The 19,405-nt window shown below is 41.4% G+C and overlaps 1 protein-coding gene across 1 annotated transcript; it reads left to right on the top strand.

Annotated features, from left to right (window-relative positions):
* Window positions 1–2,438: 2,438 nt before the first annotated feature.
* Window positions 2,439–15,066, top strand: LOC311213368 (TPA-induced transmembrane protein; the record flags this gene model as incomplete). Its single annotated transcript, XM_084293321.1, has 7 exons — window positions 2,439–2,492; window positions 3,737–3,964; window positions 6,975–7,098; window positions 7,667–7,800; window positions 8,692–8,762; window positions 10,555–10,754; window positions 14,876–15,066. The coding sequence occupies exons 2-7, from the start codon at window positions 3,788–3,790 to the stop codon at window positions 15,064–15,066; spliced, it is 897 nt and encodes a 298-aa protein (XP_084149447.1). The 5' UTR covers window positions 2,439–2,492; window positions 3,737–3,787.
* Between the last annotated feature and the right edge of the window lie 4,339 nt (window positions 15,067–19,405).

Here is a 19,405-nt window from a genome sequence, read left to right as displayed (position 1 = left end):
GTGCTGCTACTAAAACCACCAAAAGTTTAGCTCACAAACATTAAGATAAAAAAACAAAAAGGCAGTAAGAGCATAATTTATTTTATTGGCATAACATTTAAAGAAGAGGAAAGGAATACTGAATTCTAATGAAACAATAGGAAACTGCATGTCAAAATGCATTGAGAAATATGTTTCAATTAAGTTCCCAAGAAAAAATTCTACAAGACCTCACAAACTACCAGTTCCTTAGCAAAATGCCAGGGATTTAGAATACTGTCCGTTCTTATCACTTTTATAGGCTTTATTAGATGTATTTGTGCATGTAGCTGATCAAGAGAATATTGTATGTTTGAGTTAATCGCCTTCTTTGATATTAGATTGTGGTGAAATCACCAAAACCAGAATGATTTCCTTTATAAAAGGAGGTGGGAATCAGATCTCAACAGGACTCAGATCTGTACCCTAGAACGTGAGTTTGTATGTATCCATACTTCAAGATGACTTTTTTTTTTTTTGTTCTTTTTCTTCTCCCCCTCCAAACAGCTGAAGACTCAGCTGTCTCTCATGTTGTAAGTAGTGCGTAGCAATTGTAGTGGCATTGTGTTATGGTATATTGGTCTTCAAACCAGCATGAGCATAGTGTCTGGGTGATAGAAAGCTAATGTCAGTGGCTTCACTGAGATTCTGGTACCATAAACTGCACATACACCTGGCTAAAATAAGGGGGTACATTGCTGCTGCTGTCTGAGGAGAGAAGATACCACATATGCAGGACTGGGTGAAACACAGCACAGTGGCATTTCTCCTGGGGCACCTGCAAGCAGTCTGCATCAGGATTATTGCTCTGTCAGGAAGGCCTTCATGTTGAAATCAGTCTTTTTGTAAACACAAGCAAAATTTTGCAGCTCTGAGACTTTCCTGATGTACCTGGACATCTCGCCCAGCATTTAGCGCTTTCTTACAATCTCTTTGCACATAGTTTTACATAGTCTGGCTGCAGAGTGCTCTCTCAACTTTGGCATGCTTCTTGTGGGTTCACACTGCTTTCCTTGATGTCCTTGGTCTGCAGTGATCAGAATTTCGAGGTCAGGTTCTCTGTTTTGTCTCTCTTTCTAGCCAGAAGAAAGGGTTGTGCCCGTATGGGCACACTGCACTGAAAGAGACTTAAAAGGAAAATGGTCTTAGGTGGTTGGATGCATCTTTGGTCTCAAAGAAAGCAGAGGAGGAAATTACAGCTACACTCCTGTCATAAGGTCAATCCTTTATCCCTAGAAGTAAACCTAGCTTAGAAAATTATAGTCTGTTGATGAGTCCAAGTATAGCTGATTTAAAGTTTTCAAAGCTCTTCATGAGACTTCGGAATTCTGGTATTCAGTTGAATAAAAGGTCTGCCTGTACTTTCTAGATTGTCTTAAAATTGTGCTGACTACTTGAAAGTGTTTAGCTTTCATCTTTAAGGTAAAAAAAAGAAAAAGATGAAGCAGGCAACTTGAGTACCAGTCCTTGCTGTTCACAGCATGCTTTTTTCTATTGCACATAAGTATTTGATTCTTGTTTAGCTTTAGAACTTTGGGGAAAACATGGCAATGAGTTAGTACTGTAATTTTTAAATAGTAGGTTTCTGGTGTCTGACAGGCTTCCATCTCCTTTCTTGCGCTAGTGTTGGGCATTCCCGCCTGCTATGTGCCTGGCAATGCTTCCTACCTAAACTATGCTCAAATGGTATTCTATAGGGGTTTTAGTGTCTTTAAAGACTACTCAGCCATTCGCTTCTTCCTTTCAAATAAACACATGATAAAAATGTAAGTGGCTATGTTTCATTTCATTTTCAGTGCCTCTGAAACTTCAACCCCGTGATGTGATCAGAACTGCAATGGTACCTCGGAGTTCACACTTATAAAACTGAGCCAGACCTGTCTGTTGTACTAAAGCACATGCTTAAGGTCATGTTTTTTTTTTTTTTCCTGATATTGAAACCAAAGATGTCTTCACAACAGAAGAAAGCAGTTATCCTGCTGTTCAGTTTTAGATAAGAGCCTAGGCCACAAAGTTCAGATCAGTTCTCAATTTCCCTTTTTAAGAGTTCTGCAGCTCCATGAATCAGAAGGGTCAGTTGCTTCACAGGCAAGAAAAGCACCAAGTATGGAAGTTAGATCACCCAGACGACAGAAATTCAAGAGTTTGTACAGAGATCATTAAGAAAGGTGAACAAGTGGACTTTGGCGTTTATGGAGTGAGATCCATAATCATTAACTTGTTTGACTTATACATATAAAAAAAAGTTTTGGTTTCAGACAATACACTAGGAAGGTAGGAAGGTAAGGTCTTTTATATGAGTGGAAATTAAATAACTTAATCTCCAGCAGGACTAGTGAGAACAAGCAGGTCAAGACTTTTCTAGTTGAAAAGTTTTCCCAAGAAAATCCTTGTGGATCCGGACACCGGTTTTGATCTTGATGACTGCTCAGCTTCATCCTCAGTCCTCCAGTCTTATAAGGATTCACCAAAAGGTGGGGCATGGAATTTGTTTCTTTATTTGCTGAATGAAAACAAGCTCTGCACTCGGCCTGATTGATTGCCTTTGCCTGGATGACTACCACAGGACATCAGCAGTGGACCCCCCTGGGAATGCTCTAGTCATCTGTAGCCAGAAGAATTGCACAATGAGGAAATCTGGGGGAAAGCATTCGTAGCATTTGGCAGGGAAAAGAAGGAGCAGTCCTGTGAGTGGGTGTTCATACAGCAGAGGAGAGAGTTGGAGAAAGAGGCTTTGTTCCCTTCTTAATGCTTCTTTTTCCCTGTCCTCTCTTCTGAGGCAAGAGAATGAGCAGGAGTGCAGTTACTGGCCCAACCCTTTTGATCCAGAGGAGCAAAAGAAGTGCTATGTGGGAAGGAAGGAGAAACCCAAGGATGGAGTTAGAACAAGAGAAATGAGAGGTAGGATGAAGGATACTGGGAGGGAGGGGATCAGTCAGCCCCCGGCTGTTGTGTGACTGATGTAGCATGGGAGAGTTCATGTGGCAATCTAGTGCAGATCAGGTCTCAATTCACAGGATTGTTTGCTTTATAAAAGTATACCCTGGAGAACACGGGATAAAATTGAAGGTCACCCACCTCTCTCTTCAGATTTGTTCTTTTTTACATGGAAGTGACTGTTCAGATTTTTGCTTGATAGTGTGTGAATAGACATAAATGCTTCTTTAGCACTAGGCACGATTTCAGACAACAGAGTAGCTAGAGAGAGCAAATTGTCAGCAGCATTCAGTTCTCAATAGGCTATACTGGGAGACTAAAATTAGAAGCACTGATGGAAATTATAAGTTCCCTTCAGATCCCAACTGAACCACAAGCGATGTGATCCTTTACTTGGTTTATACTGTCGTGAAACACATCTGTTTGTTTATCTGTGCCGACAGCAGCAAAAGCATTTTACTGTTTCAGCTGAAAGCAGCAGGAATAGCATTTCAGTTACTCTCAAAACCACCTCAGCAAGTGGCAGCATTGCTGAAGGTTTAGTCACCTGCTTGTGCTTGTCAAAGGCTGGCAGGTAAACCAGATGAACTGGAAAGCCTAGTATTGCACAGCTAAGGGCTGTAGTTCAGGAGACAGGCGAATCAATCCTTCCTCACCCTCCCTTTCCTATGTGGCTTGTTCAGATGATATTTGCCTTTCCAAGGATTTCCCCTTACTTATCGATGTTTTGACATCATTCCTGTGAAAGCTGTTCCAGCTGTCTCACTGTTACCATCTCCAGCTTCATACCAGAACTGCCGCTGGCTGTAACTGCAGCTGAAACCAGAAGGAAATGAGTTGGCTCCGTGCTTGCTTCATAGACAGAGGTCCTTGCACTGAGACAGAAGCTATGAAAAGGCAAAGCTCTAATCAGGAACATGAAGTTATTGAATTACAAGAAGTTAATGGGGAGGAAAGTGAAGTTGATCACAAGAAGCCTCTAAATTCTTCAGCAGCTGCGATGAGCAAGGTAGGAATTTCAGTTGCTCATTTGATGCCTGTGGAGCTCTTGGGGAAATACCACACAGTAAGAGAAGTGACACTTTGCAGGAACATCTTGTAGGGATTGATTTGTTTGAGGGAGGGGGAAAGAGTGCTCACTTAAAAGTAAAGGATGAAAGCATGTGAAGTATATTTATTTTATCTTATTTAATGAAGAGTTCTAATGCGGGAGTCAGATTTTGAGCACTGTTATTTTTTGGTGCTGTATGTTTGTGAACTTTAAGTTAACAAACAAAAGTTGTACTTGGTATTCTAAGTTTTGCTTTCTCTTTTCATGTGCTGCCAGTGGGATTAGGCTCAAAACTAGAAAGGAGAAATGTTGAAATGCATATTAAAATCAGTCTTTCTTTAAGAACAAATTAATCAGAAAATGGCACTGCCAAATCAAGAATAGGCAGCAAACTTTTTAAAGTGTGCTGGATTGTCCCTCTTTTTATCTTTGAGAAATTTGCAGTTGCTAACACCTAGGAATGTGTATGACTAAAGTGCCCCAAAGCCTCGGTTAAGACCAGCATGTAAATCCTGAGGTAGTCAGTACCTAGCATTTAGCTTAAAGCTACGGGATAGCATAAAGCTGGCAGAAGAGAAGTATTTACTCATGGGTGGCTGTGGTACAAAGATTTTCATTACTCACTCAAGAGCAGAGGGAGAATCTGTGGTAGAAAAAGGAATATTCCCGATTTTATGTGGGGGCAGATCTTCCAGGATGGCCAAGCCCACCTGGGAGCCCAGCAGCATTAGTCATGCCATCTCTGCCTTCTTCCTCCGGGTCAAACAACAGTGCCTGCTTCCTTGTGTGAGCCCCACTCATTATCTCAGTGAGCTGATCTATCCCATTAAACAGGCAAAAGCCCTATCTCCTATACTATACTGGGGGCCAGTTACTTCTCATCTGTGGAGAGTTGAATCAGCATGCTGCATGGTCAGACAAATTCTAGGGTGGTTCAAACAGGAACAGGAGAAAGGGTGGAGGAGAGATAGAGGGGAGCTAGATCAGCTGAGCTGCTTTTAGAAACTTTACCCTTGAGTTTCAGTTCAGCCTTCCCCTTCCCATAACTGTGAATTATCATCTAGGCTCTGTTTCTGCTGATTCTGACATTTGGCTTCTTACCCTACGGGGACTGCTGAAAAATTGTTATGCTCTGCTTCCTGCTTGGCCAGCAAATTAATCACAGCTGCTGTCCCCATCGGGGAGAGATTTTCTCTGTCGCTCCTTCCTGGTGCTCTCATGACGTTATATGGGCAATGTCCAGAAGGTGTTGGCCCAACCGGTGATGAATAGTTGCAGAGCTGAATGTTTGCTCAAGATCAACCCAGTTTACTATGCTTGATTAGCCATTACACTTTCGTGATAGTCTGAAAACGTTGGACTATTTATAACTGTCTATAATTAATATTTATAACAGATACAACAAAGCAAATTTCATAATTGTACTCTAGACAGTAGTTACTGTTTCTTTGTTGTTGTTTGTTTATTTTTTTCAGGTACAAAATGATATGCTAGTGTCAGGTATTAAACTGAAGATTCATTCTTCTGATGCATTATATATATGTGTGTGTGTATATATATATATGTATATGAAATAACGCCCCTGGTTGATGTGATGTCATGTCACACAAGTGATGACATGAATGCATGGTGTGAGGGCAAATATGTTAACCTTGCTGCCCTTCGTTCTCCATGCAGGGATATCAGTAGAGGATACTTTCTTTTAGTTTGCCCCCTGCTCCTGGAGAAATGACTCACGTAAACTCTTTCTGTAGGTGTTTTTTCTCATTCCCTGTGCAACTGCTACTCCCCAGGAAGCTTTAAGCCAGCTGATGGATGTCAGTTAAACTCAGTGAAAAGTTCTCTATTATGCTAGGTTCTTGGAAAGTTCAAAAGGTAAAGGAAAGTAAAGTGGATTATTGCCTCCATCTAGCAGCTGGTTCCTGCCTACCTGCACGTGCATGTCCCAGACTACCCACAGAATGTGATTTTCCTTACCTGGAAGTACCAAAGTCAAAAAGGACATGGAGTTTACACCTGGGTTTACAGTAGGTGGGGAGGAGGATGAATTTAAAAAGCAATATGGTCTTCTTCCTTATGCATTCTTGTACTTCATTCACGCTTCTGTCTGTCGAAGAAATTACTTGGAGTTGTTCACTTGTTTTATTATGTCACCTAAGTATTTTTTTTAAATAATAGTAATACTGGGCTAACTAACAACCTCAAATCTTAAATCATATTAAAATTGAAATGAAAGGTGGGTATTTTTTCCCTCCTACGTCAACATGCATGCATACACATATTTTTTGAAGATTATTTCCTTGTCATCTAGAACAGGTGAGATTTGTAGTAAGCTTTGTTAAATTTACTCAATAGCCTTCCAGTATTCAGTCTTCTGAAGAAAAATGTAGTTAGCTGAAAAAGACTTAATTACTCCAGTGGTCTTCAATGCAACAATATCTAATAAATAGTGGCCCATTAGCTTTGGTTGCCGGCATCCAGGAGCTATACAGGCTGATATCATTAACATCACAGAGGTGAATGATTCTGGAAGTTGTTCCAGACACATTTCTGTCTGGGAGAGATGGCAGACTTTAATCAGATAGCTCGTGGTACATGCAAATCAAATTTATCAGGAAAAAAAAAAAAAGGCAAAGATAGCACCTTTGTAGCACCTCAGCTTTCTAGACAATTCAAGAATTGTAGACAGTGCAAATGGGAAATGCTACATCTCTCGAATAATAGACTGCCTTTGGATGTCCTTTGCCTTCTGCCTGTTTACCTTCCCACTTGTGGCAGTACTCAAGGGTGGGAACCTTTGGAATAGAGCATTGCTTGTCAATGAGACATTCTGTCATTTATGTGTTGTTTTGTTTGTTTGTTTGTTTGTTTTTTTTGTGTGTGTTTGTAAATGTGACAGTAGAAGTATTCTTAAATGTTTTTCCCACCTTATTTTATTAATCAACATTCCCTTTCCTTTTGTATCTAGGAGAGAGATCAGTGGAAATCATGCAGAAAAGTCATTTTTTGGAAGTGTGAACTATGGATGGTTTTAACTACAATTTTTGTAGTATTGTTCCTGGTCATTCTTATCAGCCTAGTTCTATATTCTAGTAAGTATCTTACTCTTGGTTCATCTTCTAACAAGAATGTACAATATGTGCAATCTAACAAGAACACATATTGAACAGTAGCATCCTTTAAACTCTTTTTGTAAACTGCTGAGAAGACTGGGATGCTGACTGCAGAAGGTGGTGTGTTGAGTAGTGGATATGAAGGCTTTTAGTTTTGTGGGCAACCAGTAACCTGTATCATGATCAGATGACAATTCTTGTAGCTGAATGAGAAAATGTTTCTAGAAAAGAATGAGCGTGCAAATAAATGATGCTTGTAACACTGCAGCAAGTGCATTGGATCACTCACCTCTCCCTGCGTGGTGTTACTGTCTGCCAGGCTCCCAGAGCAGCAGACCCTCACTGAGAGGGTGGGTCACTGACCTCTGTGCGCTATTGCTTTTCTTCAGGTGACTCCCACTTTTCTGTTGCTCCCAGACAATCCTTACCTAGGAAGTCTGTGAAAAAGCCATCCTGGAGAAAGTCAAAAGGTTATTTTGTTTTGCTTTCCCAATGCTTCTGCTAACTGGAACTTTTCCTACTCTTTCCATTTTCTTTTGAATATTAGATGTTTACACAGATGAGGATGACTATTGGGATGCTGACGCACTACTACAGAGTGGAAATTATCACAATTTTTCTGGAAAGTTCAAACTGAAGTGTAGTCTTCCACACCTTTTTATTGATGACATTACTAAGAAGGTACATATTGACACTGTTCTTGGCGGAGTTGATTCATCTTGTTACATAGATTCAGTGTTTTCCTTTAAAGAAGTTTCTGTTGCTCTGTGTAGCAACTCAGTCTTTGCAAGTCCACATAATTCACTAAATTCTGAGATGTATTTTTTGTAGTACAATTTTAAGTCCTGATCCAAGCAAAGAAATCGATGATTTTAAGCACATGGGCAGTTGCATTGATCCAGGGAAGGATCAACAACAGTTTAATTAAAAAACCAAAAAACTCTACATTTGAGTAATAACTGGGACATAACCTTCACCTTTATCACTGAGCCATTGAACAATTTAGTTTAGGAGGGATCTGTGGAGGACTTCTAGCCCAATGCCAATTAAAAGGCTTTCGCTTTGTGTTCCCCTGTAAGTACACGATGTCAGTCCTGGTTTATAGCTGCCATTTCCATTGAAAAATCATTGCTTCTTGTTAGAGATGAAGTAAGCTCAGCAGGCATGGCAGTACTGATTTAGACTTACTGTGTAAAGGAAGTCTCAGTAGAGACATCTTTTCCTCTACCAAGTAAGAATAGAATGGCTTTTTGCCACTAATAAAAACCCAAGCCAAACAACATAAATTGCACAGGGCAACCTGAGCACATACTTTTAGTTCACCCTGAATGCCTTCCAGTGTGTTAAGGTAATATAGTAATCGCTCAAACACACAGATTAACTTGTCTGTCAAGCTTAAAGGGAATGCGTATTTTTTTCCTGTGCTGATAAGTGACTTTCAGCACCTGTGTTTATGCCCCTTAAAACACCTTTTTAAGAATGATTCATTGTCCTTTCTTTTATGGGGAAGACAGAGAGTGAATGGAAGAAATATATCTTTCTTTCTTTTTTTTCCTCTTTTTTCTCTCCAAGTTAACGGATGTCTACAGTTCATCTCCTGCTCTAGGACGCTACTTTAGGTCAGCTCAAGTGGTTCATTTCAGGTAAGCAATTTCTATCACCAAAATTGTCAGAAATTTGCAAATTTTTGATAAGGCATACATGTGCCTGAGTAAATACGCACAATGAAAAATATGCACTGTGAAAAATAAAATGCTTAGGGGAGAGTAAAAAATATAGGTAGTGAAAACTGGTTGAAGGATTCTCTGATGTAAAGGACAAGTGCTGGTAATATACAATGACAATAGCATTTTGTTGCTGTTTAGTATCTCCTCTGTTATCTTTGGTCCCAAGTTATGGCCTTAATATGCTTATTCAATAAAATGTTTTAAGAAGAAAATGAGCTACTGGGACTACCTGAGAACAATGTGGGTTAAATAACCTTAAATAAATACAATAGGGCCTATGGAAAGGCCCTATTAAATAAATACAATAGGGCTCCTAAAAGCTAAAGGCAACAAGAGCATCGGTGAGAGCCAAAACAATAATATTACATTCCTGCTTTGTTTGGACCATTTTCCCCTCACATTTTATTTTGGGCAATGGGAGCAAATCTCAAGGCAGCAGCGTGTTAGACAGGCTGGTGGAGCAGGAGCAAGAGGCAGAGCAGCCAGCATAATGGAGGTTAGGCTAGTCCCTGCAATGGCTGGGTACACACAAAGGAGAAACTCAGCCACCAAAGGCTGATGGACCCTGGGGAGTAGTGTGGGGGGAAGGAGGAGAAAAGCATCCAGACCTGTCTTGCAGAGGCAGAAGAAAGCTTCAAGCTGAAATAGAGGGGAGATCTTACTGTCAGCAGAAACCGGCACTGAAGGAGGGCTAAGGAGTTCACTGTGTTTGAGACACAAATATTTTAAGCTACGGGAATACCACAGTCCTGAAACAGGGGTGAGATTGAGAATCAGCAGGAAAAGTGGGCTGGAAAGATCAGCTATAGTGTGGTCCTGTCATGGAGACATAGCAGAGTGAAAATCTGAAAGGGTTTATGAAGCATTTCCGAAAAAGCAATGTTTCAAGTGGATTAAGACAACATGAGAAAAACTTGGGAAGTAGATAAGCAAAAGCCTAAGATCCTAGAGAGAAAGGGTGGAGGAAAACCCTTCTGGAGCTGGGGCAAGAGACAGACCTGAGGGCACTCTGGGGAAGGAACACCATCAGCCTTGGGCACACTGGCTGCGCTCAAGGAGTGAGTTGCAACTCCTTAGTTTTTCAGGTATAAATCATGATTTAGAACAAGTACAAATCTGTTGCATTGTGTATGTACTGACTAGCTGATCTGTGTCTCTCTGTCTTTTTCCCCATCCAACTTATTTTTTGATGCCTTGAATTCTGTTTGTATAAAATGTATCTGTCTCATTGTACATTGTGGGTTTCGTAGATCACAAATATTGAAATCTCCAGAGATGGACTCCGGTTCAGTGGTTTGGTTAATCCACTCCACAGCTTGGCTTAGGAGCACAGCTGGGTTGTGCCAGGTACTGCTATCAGGAGAGCAAATCTTTCTGCACATTCTCAGCTAAGCTATGTGCAAGATGTTGCAGCACCTCTACCCTTATGTACTTGTTAGGCATGAGTGCTGAAAACCTCACCCTCACATGCCTAATTGCCCTTTGTGCATTTGAAAACATGTCTCTGGTAATGTGCCTACTTTTTGTTAATGTCAAGAGTTGATTTGAGAAGAGAGAGGAAAAATGAAACTAGAATTGTTGATGGCAGCCTCTTCCTCTCCCTTCTTCTCCTTAGAACAAATTAAAAAATAAATAATCCATGCCAACTTTGTGAAAAGTCAGTCTTAAAAAAAAAAAGGAAAGATTCAGTGCTGACTTTGTTTTTCAGCAATGAAAGCTCCGCTGTATTTTACCAGCTAGAGTTCTCTGTACCGCCATCAGCAGAGGGGTTTATGGAAAATTTAATGGACCCAGATTTTATAAGAAACATTCTACGTCAGAATATTTATGATGAAGAAGATACTTTTTATCCTGGGACGTCTGAATGTAACACGTTAAAGCTTGACCCAGATTCTCTCACATCAACATGTAAGTGGTATAAGTTACAGGAACTGTTTCTTTAGGAAAAGGAGGGAGGAAAAAAGGAAAATCTTTCTGGGAAGATGTTGAGATTTATTAGTTCATGTTTTGCACAACTCTATTAAAAAAAAAAAAAAAAAGTTAAATATTTATATTTCAAGAAAGTCTGGTTACACTTAATTTATAACCCGGAATTCTTTATTTGTTACTGTGATGAGTGATTGAGTAGTGATGATAATGCTGAGCTACAGGGTCCAACCAGACTTTCCAGATCTCCAGATTTAATGCATACAGTTAAAAAGAAAATCTCCTTATGTATGTGTACCATAACAGGGAGCAAAATAACTAAAATTATTTTTCCTCACCAATTTAAATCCAAGTGAAAAGGCTGTGTAATTAGGGAGTGAGTTTCTGATGTTTTCACGGTCAAGGATGAAAAAGCCTCCTAATTTGTATCTTTTCGGATTTTTTTTTGAGAAAATTTGTTATGCACCAAGATACCTTTTAAATGAACCAAATGTTCACACTTGAATCCTATCCTATCATATCCTATGATCCTAGGCTAACACTTCACAGTACAATGTATATAAGTAAGATTTGTGCTTAATTTGTGTTTTAATTCCTTGGTACCCTTAACAAGGGACAAGAGATTAACGAGTCAAAAGTTCTAAATCTCAGTATTGTTTTGTTCCTTATATATTGGCAGCATTCATAGAAAAATACAAAAAGATGGGGAAAAAGTATTCAGAAACATTAAGATTTCATTTTATTGTTAATAATGTACTGTTTTTACTTTCAGAGAAATAATGGACTCCTCATGTTTCTCACCTCCTAGAAGAGATGGGCTTCTACTGTCTGTTAGTAATCCCAGGTTAGGGAGCTATTTGTTAGGTTGAAACACTTCTAAAGATGGTTTTCTTCAAATGAAAATGTGGTGTATTGCTAACAGTATTGTACTCCTAGAACATTGCTACCTCCTTCTTCATTTCTGTCCTGATTTATGAGTTACCCATGTCAGTCTTGTGAAAATCATATATCTTGCTTGATAAAGTGCTCTACTGACTTGGAAAACTCTAATTTGTCTTATGATGAAATCTAGATTCCCTGCTCGAGCTTTAAAAACAGTCCTACGTGTCTCCTCTCTTTTGCTCTTGGCTTATGCAAAATTATCTGTACAGCTTCATCCTTAATTTTCATGTTCACCCATGCTCATGTCTTATACTTTTTTTTCCCCACCAACTTCATCTGCCATATCCACCCCAACGTTCTTTTCTCTCAAAACAGAAAGGATATTTAACTTATAAGGTTGTTTTCTTTAATTATATGCAAAACCTTTACACTTCCTTCTGAAGTAAGACGGATCTCTCATCATCCCCTTGTTCATCCTGTACTTCTTCCTAGAGAAGTTGTCATCAGCACTGTTTTTCCTCTTCTGTAATGTGAAATAAAAATGAAGAAGGAAGAAACATTGTGAAGAAATGTGACTTGTTCACTAATGCATCTGAATGCTGCAGGAATCTTTCAAGGGTCAAATTAGCTGTGTACTTTATTAATTAGCTACTGGTGCTTGTGAAAAGACACACACATGTATTAGACCCACATCTCTAAATTCAAAGGAAAATGGGTCTACACCCTTCTGCCCTTCCCTGGCAGTGGGGGGAAAAAAAGAAAAGCAGAATTCTTGCCTTAATAAGGCAGCAAACAATTGTTGACAATAAATCATGTGGGACAGACTGATGCCAAGAAAAAGGTGCTGAAGCAGATCATGTAGGCCACTGTAGCATGAATGTTATAGCCAGTAACTGGTTATAAGATCAAAACTAAAAATTAAGCATTAATTTTTTGAGGAATATGAAAGTTTCACTACCATGTTAGTGAAGTGTAACTTCTTCTCACTTAGAAATGTTTGTAGCCTGTATAAATGTTCATAATGTTGTATAGGAAAAAATATTTTTAGAAACTTTTTGTACTGTGAGAACTATGATGAATTGTTTTTTTTTTTTTCCTAATGTTTATTTAAAGAATCTGATGACTATATTGTACATTAAATTATTTATTTTTATTCTTAGAGTGATTGTTTTCATTCTTCAGCAGCTCCTGTCTTTCAGCAGTTTGACTTGAAAAATAACAATGGGAATTCTAAATGCTGAGAGTAGTATGAATTGCCTGTCTGGCAAAGACATACACTCAAAACCACGTTTGTTTTTGCCTGAGTTTTAAAAGAGCTTTTGAAACAGTCTAAACCAAATTACAGTATCACATGTCTGTCACTTGTGACTAATTCTGACCACATCTTAATTTGTAAGATGTAGCAGTGACTATAAAAAACGTAATTTCTCTTTTCATGCCTCAGTTCTCATTTGATGAAACACTATGATTATATAGTTAACTCAATAGTTTCTATATATTTATTTTAAGCAGAAAACATTTGACTTTACAGTCCATCTCCACCCATGCTTTGAAATCTAATTGAAGGAAATGTACAAAAAAGACAGTCATCTGTTTTTATATCTTTGAGGTAAATTGATAATGGAAAAGAAGATAGCCAGATAAAATAATTATGACTTCATCCATTAGGGTCAGAGCAGTGTGAGAACATATTTTATCTGTTTAGCTAATTTGAGAATGCATAATGTTCACTTTAATAGGAGTGTGGATGACATGGAGATGACTGAGGAAACTGAGCTATGGTTCAAAAAGGAAAATAAAGATTTTTCTGGTAATTCAGCTTGTGGATTGTACAGCCAGCCCTTTACAAATCCCATGGTAGGCAGCCTGTGTAGCAAAGCATGAATTCTGGGCAGATTCAGCTGCCTGTCACTGCAGCAGTGCCTACACCATGCTTGCAACATCTGTCCTCAGCTGTGTGCAGCCACTTGCTTTGTGGGACCCTCTGGCACAGAAACTGCAGGTGGGATGTGCAAAGGAACCATGCTATAAAGCTAGGACTGCAGCCAGAGATCGGATACAAGGGAATATTTAAAATCAGGAAAACCACTCAATGTTTTCTTTCAAACTGTTTTAATACAAAAATACAGAAAAAAAAATAATGATTAAGGAAGCACATGGGCACATAATCATTTCATGAGCTCTGCTGAATCGTTCAATAACCAGCTTCCTACGTGCAACTCCAAAAATTCTGTTTGCAGCAGGTTGACAGGCTGTGGTGAAGTTATATTCTGGCGTTGTGGAGAGCCAAACTCCAGCAGAAATGAGCTGGAAACATTGAGTGGCGAAGGCAAAACCTCCACTGAGAGCTGTGTAATTACCACCTGTGCAGCACAGGGGTCTTTGTAGGTTTCATGGTCTTCTAAGTGGCAGTCATTTGCAGTGAGTGGACTTTGTTGTTGTTTTGTATACAGTTTCTTGCCTTTTTTTTTTTTTTTTTTTTTTTTTAATTGCATCCAACTTTGTTAAGACTTCACTCTGAGACAAGGAGTGTTATGTTAAGGAGTGGCAGGGGGAAAAATTTGAGAAATGAGTTCTTTGTCCAGATTGTATGCTGCATCGTGGTATATATACTGTTCTATATCAAGCTGGCCAGAAAAACTTTGGAAAAAAAAAAAAAACTAAGTACACCTAACACAAAGTTCATGCTTTTTATTTATGGGGGAAAAAAAAAAAAAAAGGAGGGGGGTAATTATTATTGCAATTTTGAGATTTCTATCATTAGTTCTGCTTAACCCCTTAAAAATACTGTAATTATCCAGAAAGATTGCGCAGTCTCAGTTTCTTCTAGTAAGGAAGCACCTGGTTTTCTGTAGAGGAGCCCTGCTTTACAATGGTAGTTACTGCTGATTCCTCTTGTTTTACTTGTTGAGCCCTGTACCCTGTTCCTGTGATCACCTTTTCATGGACAGATTTGTCTCATTGGAACTGACTGGTAGACACGTCCTAAAGCTTTGTAACTTGAGAGATGCTCTCCGGTTTGTTTGAAGAGTTGACAGGTGAAGTGGCTAGGAAGGCTGGCTTAAATATTCAAGTGAATATTTGAGTAGGCCCTCTTGGGAGCAGAAAGAGTCACTCTCTAGTTCATGAGGACATAATCATATGCACTGTGCTCTTCGGAGTAGGTGGTATTTTGCTTATTTGTAGGCACACTGACAATTGCATATTCTGTCTGATCATAGTCTGTCTGATTCTTGGTGTCAGTCGCAAAGGACTCATGTTTGACGTTGTGGGTGACAGTGGAATACCAAAGCCCGCTGGCATTCATCGAGTCTCTTCTGGCACAATGTTCCTAGTGGGGGGAGATAGAGAAAAAGAGATCGATCAGCTCCAACACTGTTATACTCTCTTGCTGAAGAAGCTTGCAGCGTGAACAGACCTGGCAGTCCACACAGCCTGTGTGCTCAGGCAGTGGTGTTAACCCACATAGTATGTGAAGCGTTGGTAAATCCTGCCATTTCCCTGGTTGTGTTGGCTGTAGCTGCGTGCTTACACCTGTGCTGTGTGGCTGGAGAGCCAAGGCCTGACTCTTTTCCTGAGGCTGGTACTGTTGCTGATAGGTTATGTGACAAAAAGTTCATCACCCCACACAGGTGGGGGGATCCCCAATCAGCCCTGTCCCCATCTGTTTCCAGGGCTGTCCCAGGAAAGCTGCCAGCCCTGTGGGCGAGGGATGGCACCCACACTGTGTGTCAAAGGGAGTGTCTCCAGCTTTCCTGGCTGGTCGAGTTGCAGGGGGAGCTACTGCCTGAAGGAATTGGTGCATGAGGGGGAGAGCTTCTGGTGACCTGTACTAGGCTTGTCATGGTGTGTTCAGGGGAGGAAGCAGATGGGGAGAGCAGGGGGATTTGTGGAGGAAAAAGCATGGGAATATGGGTGGATAGGGGGATAAATGGGGCCACTCACGTGTAAACAGGTCAGTACCCTTGTCTGGCCTTACACGGCATCTGAATAACATGTTCTGCCCTGCCTTCTCCTTAAATTCAATCTCTAACCCTCTTTCTTGGGTGAGGGGCTCACTATTCTGTGTACACACAACGGCCTCACCTCCATTTAGCTGCAGGATTTGGCAGCTCCCTACCACTTAAAAGAGACTTTTAACTCCTTTAGCCTGGATAGTTTCTAGCTCCAGCATTTCTGTTCTTGACTTCTGAATTTAAATAGACATCAAAGTATCTGTTTTACCTCCCCTTGAGCCACCGTGCTGTGTCACCATGCGCAGAAGAGGAGGCAAGCTGTGCGTCGGAGCTGGCTGCATTTGAAGGCTATTCAAGCAGTGCTGTGGGCTGAGAGGGATACGGACAGAGACAGCGAGCTTCCCCTTGGGAACTTGCCCTCTCCATCATCTCACGCTTCTAGACACCTTGTCATACATACGCAGATTGACTTACTGAAACCTAACACTCGTGAGGCCTTCATCCATCCCCCTGTCAGCCTGCCCTGGAGGGGATGGAGACCATGGCTCATACAGCCAGGAACCCGCCGAGCAGGAGGCAGGGCTCCTGGAAGGGGGCCCAGCGACATCAGAGATGCAGAGATGGCTGCCCAAGCCCTGGTGGCCCTCATCTAACAAGCTCCTTGAAAACAGAAGGAGGAGAAGAAAGAACTGTTCATTAACAAAGAAGAAGGTAAGATTGCATGAGTAAATGCCTTCCCAGCTCTGTTTAGACTTGTCCCTCCTTTTGCCTCCTGATTTTGTTCACTAATGTGTTTTGTGTGACTGTGCACTTAAATAGGTAGTAGGATGGCTCATTAAGTCTAAAGGGATGATGTGAACTGGGGTATGTATTTGGGGTCAGAAGTTAAAATGTTTCTCGCTCTGATGCTCTTGATTTGAACTCGCTAATAAAGACAGTGAGTAAACACTGCCTTTTTAGTGGCACCCACTATAGTCTGGAGTAATAGCAGTAATTTTAAGTGGGGGTTGCTGAGTTCATGTTGACATTTGCAGCCACCTTTCATGTTCTCTAAGTGGAACAGAGGTCTCTGCTCCATGGGCTAGTAAACCCAAGGGGTTATCTTTTGTTTTTCAAACCTAGAAGTGAGAAATTGTCATTAGGACATAATTTCTGTGGAATTTCAGATCTTCCCAGCTTGTATGAATCATGTTGTCTATTTGTATTCAGTTTGGTGTGAAAGATTTCCTTCAGGACCTTCAGGAAACAGCATTTTGAAAATAATTCCTGAGTTTATTGTTGAGGCTTTATAGAATTCTTGAAATTCAGAAATTACAGACGTTTTAAAGAGTGGAGGAATCAGGAAAGACTTGCTTAAGAAAAGGCCCTGTCTTCCCTATCTACCTGCAGAAGCCAGGCTCTCCCTTCCCCTAGCCACTATTACAAAGAACTGGGAGGGCAGCAGGCATTTCTCTTCACGTGCCTGCAAAATGAGAACAGGTAGGCTCTCTATTTTCATGACTAACTGGCTCCAAATCCACTAAGTGAAGGCTGGGGTGCCACTTGTACTTTCCAACACACTGGGCTACCTACGCCTTACTTGTAGCTACACTTTCCAGAGTGCTTCCAGCCTACACATTTTGACAGGCTGTTGTCATTTACCTCTTCTCAGTGGGGACCGAAGTGCAGAGGTGGGGTGATTTGTCCCACACACTGACGGTGCAGGAGGAGTGAGCATGAAGACTCCTAGGATTTTGTTTGAGTCTTTCACTATCCGCACACTGAGTTTAAAACAGGGAAGAAATGACTTTCATATTGTTCTGAAGACCCTACCAAGACTGTCTCCGAACCTTGCTCTGTGGCTTTCACTTGGGGCTGGAGTCTCAAAACGAGACAGCTCCTTGGCAGGTTCCCCATTGAAGTTCCACCCCTCCTCGTCTCTGCCCCCACAGCTCACCCCACACTCGCACAAATGATGAGCTCATTTAATCACACTCTTTTCTGTCATCGTTCCCAACCACCTTCTTAAAATTTTCTGTTAAACACCCACGTATCTTCAGGGCAACAACTTTTGCTTTACTGCTGTCATTTTTTATTTTATTTTTTTTTATTTTTTTTTAATGTATGAAAATAGGGTGGGCTGCTAAATGGCAGCGCTTTGCTCTGCAGTACACAGTGCTTTTGGTGATTGGTCATGACTGGTGATTTAAGGCACATCAGTTACCCACTGCTAAGATTGTTTTCTTAGCAGAGGTAGCAGACCACAGGTACTCAAGTGCTGTGCTCAGAGCCTGGCATGTGAACCCCAAACCATGAGTGCATGAGACAGTCAAGTGCCTCAGCTGACAGGAGGCTGCTCTTCTGCCTTTCGCCTCCAGAAAGATGAATTTGGAGAGATGAGTAGGCATGCACCAAGGGATGGTTGCCTCTCAAACTACCTCAGGGTGCCTTACAACAACTCCTGAATCTGACCCCAGAATGGAGAGACAGGATGGACTGAGCCATGTGGCATCACGCCAGTCCTCCTGCAGTGCAGCCATTTAATCCCTTCTGGTTTATAAGAAACTGAAACTGAACGGTCAGCTTAACAGTGCGTGCTTTGAGGCTTTTTTCCTAGAGGCAGGGAGATGTTGGCAAGAGGAACCTTATTCTGTTCCAGCAGTGATTTAGCCATTCATCACTATTTTTTACGGAGGAAAGATTAACCAAAGCCTTTTAACTTTTCTAAGTATTAAATCTCCTTTAGTCTTTCAACCAAAGACTTCTTTTGTTACTAAATTGCATTGGCAATAGTCCAGATAAACAGCTTTTTATTAAAAGATGTCATGCTGAAACCGAAACTATTTTTTTTTTTTCTTCTGGAAAACATGCCAATTTTGGTGCAGCTGCAGACAAGAGAGGTCACTCTGGCTAGCAGGCAGCCGAGGGGAGAAGGTCATGAGGGTGAGGTGGGAGGAATACCCCACAGCCACGCATTGCCTGGTGGCTGGGGCCACTCACCGAGGGCAGAATGAGGAGGCACAAGCCCCCGAGCTGTGGGACTGGGGCCAGGCAGCATTATGCTCTCCAAAAGGGGCCCTAGAGTGGGGCTGCATCCCACCCTTTCAGCATACATGTATTGGTTTACTTGGAGCAGAGGCTTGAGCTGTTTTTCTGCCTCCCAGGGGAATGTCCCAATGGTGGGGTTACGTCTCTAACGAGGGAAGGTGGTGGACACCTTGTTTTTCAGACAGGGGCATGTCTCGAGCCCAGCCCCCGGGCAGAGCAGCGAAAGCATCCGCTTTGAGTCATTACCTGGGTAGGGCTCGGCGGGCAGCTGTCGGTCTGAGCTGGGGAGAGAGGAAGCAAACAGGTGACTGTGGGTCCTCGGCACAGCTGCAGGATGCCAGGCAAGGCAAGCAGTGAGGTGTGGGTGGCCAACATGCCCTGTGGGGGGATGGAGCGCGGTTTTCTGCAGCACGGGGCTTGCTCAGGCTTGGCTGCAGGCTGTGCAACATCATAAGCTTGTGGAGCACGGGTTGTGGAAAGGGATCAACCTCCAAGGGCTAGAGACATCTGATGGCTGGTAAAGATTTATCTTTCCTCTGGTTTCACACATGCTTACAGTGCTGTACTGCTCATTGACCATAATGAAACCAAGGTGAATAACCTCATTCATTCAGCAGCCAGGGTTTGTCGGGAAATTGGTCTCTCTGCCCCGTGGGCATCTAAGTGGCAAGGGGTTATTTGCGTCACCCTTTTTCACAGCTTTATTTTTAGCTGCTTATCAGGTTCTTGTAAGGAAATTGGTTGAGCTATTGTTTGCTCCTACAAAGT

This window comes from Netta rufina, assembly GCF_964035555.1.
Source record: "Netta rufina genome assembly, chromosome: 1".
NCBI lineage: Eukaryota > Metazoa > Chordata > Aves > Anseriformes > Anatidae > Netta > Netta rufina.
Note: the sequence above shows the minus strand (reverse complement) of the source record. Positions and strands in the feature narration are given on the sequence as shown.